The following is a 6,794-nucleotide window of genomic DNA, read 5'->3' on the forward strand; positions in this document are numbered from 1 at the left end:
AACCCTTACCCTGCTGAACCCCGCCCCAAACCTCTACCCTGCTGAACCCCGCCCCAAACCTCTACCCTGCTGAACCCCGCCCCAAACCTCTACCCTGCTGAACCCCGCCCCAAACCCTTACCCTGCTGAACCCCGCACCAAACCCTTACCCTGCTGAACCCCGCCCCAAACCTCTACCCTGCTGAACCCCGCCCCAAACCTCTACCCTGCTGAACCCCGCCCCAAACCTCTACCCTGCTGAACCCCGCCCCAAACCTCTACCCTGCTGAACCCCGCCCCAAACCTCTACCCTGCTGAACCCCGCCCCAAACCCTTACCCTGCTGAACCCCGCACCAAACCCTTACCCTGCTGAACCCCGCCCCAAACCTCTACCCTGCTGAACCCCGCCCCAAACCTCTACCCTGCTGAACCCCGCCCCAAACCTCTACCCTGCTGAACGCCGCCCCAAACCTCTACCCTGCTGAACCCCGCCCCAAACCCTTACCCTGCTGAACCCCGCACCAAACCCTTACCCTGCTGAACCCCGCCCCAAACCTCTACCCTGCTGAACCCCGCCCCAAACCTCTACCCTGCTGAACCCCGCCCCAAACCTCTACCCTGCTGAACCCCGCCCCAAACCCTTACCCTGCTGAACCCCGCACCAAACCCTTACCCTGCTGAACCCCGCCCCAAACCTCTACCCTGCTGAACCCCGCCCCAAACCTCTACCCTGCTGAACCCCGCCCCAAACCCTTACCCAGCTGAACCCCGCCCCCCAAACCCTTACCCTGCTGAACACCGCCCCAAACCTCTACCCTGCTGAACCCCGCACCAAACCTCTACCCTGCTGAACCCCGCCCCAAACCCTTACCCTGCTGAACCCCGCCCCAAACCTCTACCCTGCTGAACCCCGCCCCAAACCTCTACCCTGCTGAACCCCGCCCCAAACCCTTACCCTGCTGAACCCCGCCCCAAACCCTTACCCTGCTGAACCCCGCCCCAAACCTCTACCCTGCTGAACCCCGCCCCAAACCTCTACCCTGCTGAACCCCGCACCAAACCTCTACCCTGCTGAACCCCGCCCCAAACCTCTACTCTGCTGAACCCCGCCCCAAACCCTTACCCTGCTGAACCCCGCCCCCAAACCCTTACCCTGCTGAACACCGCCCCAAACCTCTACCCTGCTGAACCCCGCCCCAAACCTCTACCCTGCTGAACCCCGCCCCAAACCTCTACCCTGCTGAACCCCGCCCCAAACCCTTACCCTGCTGAACCCCGCCCCAAACCCTTACCCTGCTGAACCCCGCCCCAAACCTCTACCCTGCTGAACCCCGCACCAAACCCTTACCCTGCTGAACCCCGCCCCAAACCTCTACCCTGCTGAACCCCGCCCCAAACCTCTACCCTGCTGAACCCCGCACCAAACCTCTACCCTGCTGAACCCCGCCCCAAACCTCTACCCTGCTGAACCCCGCCCCAAACCCTTACCCTGCTGAACCCCGCCCCAAACCTCTACCCTGCTGAACCCCGCCCCAAACCCTTACCCTGCTGAACACCGCCCCAAACCTCTACCCTGCTGAACCCCGCCCCAAACCTCTACCCTGCTGAACCCCGCACCAAACCTCTACCCTGCTGAACCCCGCCCCAAACCTCTACCCTGCTGAACCCCGCACCAAACCTCTACCCTGCTGAACCCCGCCCCAAACCTCTACCCTGCTGAACCCCGCACCAAACCTCTACCCTGCTGAACCCCGCACCAAACCTCTACCCTGCTGAACCCTGCCCCAAACCTCTACCCTGCTGAACCCCGCCCCAAACCCTTACCCTGCTGAACCCCGCCCCCCAAACCCTTACCCTGCTGAACCCCGCCCCAAACCTCTACCCTGCTGAACCCCGCCCCAAACCCTTACCCTGCTGAACCCCGCACCAAACCCTTACCCTGCTGAACCCCGCACCAAACCCTTACCCTGCTGAACCCCGCCCCCCAAACCCTAACCCTGCTGAAACCCGCCCCAAATCCTTACCCTGCTGAACCCCGCCCCCAAATCCTTACCCTGCTGAACCCCGCCCCCAAATCCTTACCCTGCTGAAACCCGCCTGAAACCTCTACCCTGCTGACCCCGCCCCCCAAACCCATACCCTGCTGAACTCCACCCCCAACCCAAATGTTCCCCAGTAATTTACTTCTCTGATACACTGTAAACAACAATAATAAAAATAATAATAATAATAATAATAATAATGTTATTAACTGTAGTTCTGTTGTAGCTGTAATTTCTGTTTAAATACTTCATCTTCACTGTTATAATGCTTTAGCATCACTGTAACTTACACAGTCAACTAATAAAGCTTTCTGAATTCTGAGAGAAAGAGAAAAAAGAGAGAGAGAGAGAGAGAGAGAGAGAGAGAGAGTGTGTGTGTGTGTGTGTGTGTGTGTGTGTAAGACACAGAGAGAGCCCTGAGCTGAAGAGGGACATGTGTCTCCTGACAGTATTTGGATTGGGGGCAAAACAAATGCAAGTGACATAAAAAAAAGTACAGAGAACAAAAAAAACCTGCCTGACTTTAAAGACCCTGAAAATCACAGGATCCTGAAAATGATACATATATAAACAGATTATTAATATTAAGTCCTTATTTTTAAATTTTACTCATTTGAAATCAGCACAGGCCTTTAACATACACAAGAAATCACAGTGTTCTGCAGCGCTTTTTCCTGATGGAGCTCATAACGAAGGCAGCGACCAGTAAATTCACATTCGCCGTTTTAACACCACTTCATTTTTACCATGAAATAACAGAGCAACATAGTTACTATAAAATAACAAGTAAAACAAAGTTTAAATTTGGTAAACAGAGAGTGTATAATTCATTCATTCATTAATCTATTACACCTGATGAGGATTGGGTGCATGGACAGGACAGGGCATCACAGAGCATCACAGGGGAATCACAGAGCATCACAGGGAATCGCAGGGAATCACAGATCATCACAGAGCATCACAGAGCATCGCAGGCCATCACAGGGCATCATAGGGAATCACAGAGAATCACAGGGAATCACAGGGAATCACAGGGAATCACAGGGCATCACAGGAAATCACAGGGCATCACAGATCATCACAGTGCAGGACAGGGCATCAGAGAGCATCACAGGACATCATAGGGCAGGACAGGGAATCACGACATCACAGGGCATCACAGGGCATCACAGAGCATCACAGAGCATCGCAGAGCATCACAGGACATCACAGAGGATCACAGGACATCACAGGGCAGGACAGGGCATCACAGGGAATCACAGAGCATCACAGGGAATCACAGAGCATCACAGGGCATCACAGAGAATCACAGGGCATCACAGGGCAGGACAGAGCATCACAGAGCATCACAGGGCATCACAGGGCATCACAGAGCATCACAGAGAATCACAGGGAATCGCAGGGAATCGCAGGGAATCACAGAATCACAGGGAATCACAGATCATCACAGAGCATCGCAGGGCATCGCAGGGCATCATAGGGAATCACAGGGCATCATAGGGAATCACAGAGAATCACAGGGCATCACAGAGCATCACAGTGCATCAGAGAACATCACAGGACATCACAGGGCATCACAGAGCATCATAGAGCATCACAGGGCATCACATAGAATCAGAGGGCATCACAGGGCAGGACAGAGCATCACAGAGCATCACAGGGCATCACAGAGCATCATAGGGAATCACAGAGAATCACAGGGAATCACAGGGAATCACAGAGCATCACAGAGCATCGCAGGGCAGGACAGAGCATCACAGAGCATCACAGGGAATCACAGAGCATCACAGGGCATCACAGGGCATCACAGAGCATCACAGAGCATCACAGAGCATCACAGGGCATCACAGGGCATCACGACATCACAGGGAATCACGACATCACAGGGCATCACAGAGCATCACAGGACATCACAGGGCATCACGACATCACAGGGAATCACAGGGCATCACAGGGAATCACAGGGCATCACAGAATCACAGGGAATCACAGGGAATCACAGGGCATCACAGGGAATCACAGGGCATCACAGAGCATCACAGAGCATCACAGAGCATCACAGAGCATCACAGGGCATCACAGGGCATCACAGGGAATCACAGGGCATCATGGCATCACAGAGCATCACAGGGCATCACAGAGGATCACAGAGCATTGCAGGGCAGGACAGAGCATCACAGGGCATCACAGGGAATCAAAAGGCATCACAGGGCATCACAGGGCATCACAAGGCATCACAAGGCATCACAGGGCATCACAGGGCATCACAGTGCAGGACAGGGAATCACAGAGCATCACAGGGCATCACGACATCACAGGGAATCACGACATCACAGGGCATCACAGAGCATCAAAGGGCATCACAGAGGATCACAGAACATCACAGGACATCACAGGGCATCACGACATCACAGGGAATCACAGGGCATCACAGGGCATCACAGGGCATCCCAGAGCATCACAGGGCATCACAGGGCATCCCAGAGCATCACAGGGCATCCCAGGGCATCACAGGGCATCCCAGAGCATCACAGGGCATCCCAGAGCATCACAGGGCATCACAGGGCATCACAGAGCATCACAGGGCATCACAGAGGATCACAGAGCATGACAGAGCATGACAGAGGATCACAGGGCATCAGACACTCACCCGTTTACACAGTGGACAATTTCAAATTCACAGTCAGTCCAACTCCCAACATGATGTTTTAGATTGTGTGAGGAAACAGAGAACTCGGAGGAAACCCAAACCGACACTGAGAGAACACACTACACTCGTCAGGCTGTGACCAGAGGCAGGGCTTTCAAAGTATGACATTGTTCATAATTTCAGCACTAAACCAAATGTTGTGGGACACTGTAGGTGTTTGAAAACGCGGGGAACGTTTCTCCAGATGGTGTGTTGCACTCTGGGAAACCCTCCGCTGAAGCAGGGGAAACTTTACTCTGCTGGAGCCTCGTGGCTTTTATTAATGCCCCTTAATATTACACTGCTTTTAACGGCACAAAGGAATGACTCCTTACACATAAACATTATTTAGTCCTGTCTGCTTCTCTGGCAGGTCTCTGAGCCTCTGGAGCGTCGTCATCAAGGTGTCTGTCAGTCATCACCAAGTCTAGGGCCCTACTGATGTACTCTGCTCAACATACGGAGAGAAAACATTAGCCCATGGCCTGTGGTGCACGACTCATACGAAGCGAAACCGTTCGGAATTCACCCTGCGTTCATTCATCAGCGTCCCACCCTACACCCCCCCCCCCACCACCACCACAAACACACAGCTGTTCATCGGTGTGTTAGCAGCTGACTGTGTGTGTATTAGCCTCAAAAATCCCTCACTTTTAAACACCCACCCTCTGGCACTGGTCCAGAGGGAAACACCAACCCCATGCCTGACTCAACCACATACACACTCTGACGCAAGCATACAGGCCCAACACACACACTGTTTTAACTCAGTGCCCAGCCTCTCAGCATCAGATTAACACAGGATTTCATCATCGGCATGTTTCATCACTTCAGATCGTGTGCTCGGAGCAAAGAATGAAGACGTCAATAAATACACACAGCCCCTCCAGAACTTTCCCGAGGAGAAAACTGGCTGGTTGCTTTCGAAAAGTACAGCAGCACTGTTCTTTTATTGTCATGACCCCTCCTGACCAGCAGGGGGCGGACTGAAATTACCTGGCCCAGGCCTTCAGCTCCGGGAGAGTGAGAGTTTTGCCTTTCTGAAGCTGGACCACTGCTACCACTTTCTGCCCCCAGGTGGCGTCCCGTGCTCCGATGACGGCCACATCTGGCAACGAGAAGGAAAAAACAGCCAATGGATCAATCAATAAATCAAAGCGTCAATAAAGCAATCAAAACAAAAATCAACATAACCTTTGTCTAACCCTAAGGGGCACCTACCAACCCACAAACTGTGAAACAAGACCACCCAATCAGAAAACATGGGATACAATGAGACCTTCTGATTCTGCTCCGCTTCTGACATCCAATGCAGAGACTATAGAATGGCCCCGCCCCCTCATATAAGTCTCTCCAATCGAGAGTCTCTCCAAGTGAACAGAGCGAAAACGGCTAAAAACCAGAGCTTCTGCTCCTCGCTCCTCACTGCTGTGCGCTCGGGGTCGGGGTGAACAGCGTGCAGCTCATTATCATTTAAAGGAACAGGTGCTGAAAGTAGGTGTTCTGAACAGGGCTGTTTACACAGAGGGAGAACACTGCTGTTGTGTTTGATCCTTGTGGTGTTTTGACCAAAGCAGGTCACATACATTTCATCAACACCCCTGGGAACTTGTGAATATGGGTAGAACATGTCAACTTTAAGAGGTGGTGTAGATAAGCCACGGAGCATCATCCCAAAACAATGTGAACTAATTATTATTTTAGTATCTTTTAACATGAACTTTATGCCAGTGTTTTCATTCTGGACGATACACTGACATCACTGCACCTCACTGCTGTCCTACAACGCACCCGTCTGAACGTACGCAGTGTTGTTGTGTACCTGCAATGTCCGGATGGGCCAGCAAGTGGCGCTCCACGTCGAGAGCACTGATCTTGTAGCCACCGCTCTTGATGATGTCCACGGAGGTCCGGCCCATGATCCAGTAGACCCCGTCTTTGTAGACTGCCGTATCTCCTGCAGAGACACAGAAGAGACAGATACTTTAGAGACAGTCAGTGTTTACACTGAGCAAATTCATGAAGCGCACAGATAAGTGTGAAGCTTTCCTTTGTAACCTATAATTCTCTCAATTTTCTTCAA

The 6,794-nt window shown here is 52.7% G+C and overlaps 1 protein-coding gene across 1 annotated transcript in view; it reads right to left on the reverse strand.

The window, feature by feature from the left end:
• LOC136682458 (malonate--CoA ligase ACSF3, mitochondrial-like) overlaps nucleotides 1–6,668 on the reverse strand; it is a gene marked incomplete at its 5' end in the record, with an annotated part of 12,231 nt that extends 5,563 nt beyond the window's left edge. Inside the window, 2 exons of the mRNA XM_066658901.1 lie at nucleotides 5,708–5,819; nucleotides 6,534–6,668. Of these exons, the coding sequence (XP_066514998.1) occupies nucleotides 5,708–5,819; nucleotides 6,534–6,668 (247 nt within the window). The remainder of the gene's footprint in view (nucleotides 1–5,707; nucleotides 5,820–6,533) is intronic.
• Nucleotides 6,669–6,794: the final 126 nt, after the last annotated feature.

Source organism: Hoplias malabaricus, unplaced genomic scaffold (genome assembly GCF_029633855.1).
Source record: "Hoplias malabaricus isolate fHopMal1 unplaced genomic scaffold, fHopMal1.hap1 scaffold_526, whole genome shotgun sequence".
In the NCBI taxonomy this organism is placed as follows: domain Eukaryota; kingdom Metazoa; phylum Chordata; class Actinopteri; order Characiformes; family Erythrinidae; genus Hoplias; species Hoplias malabaricus.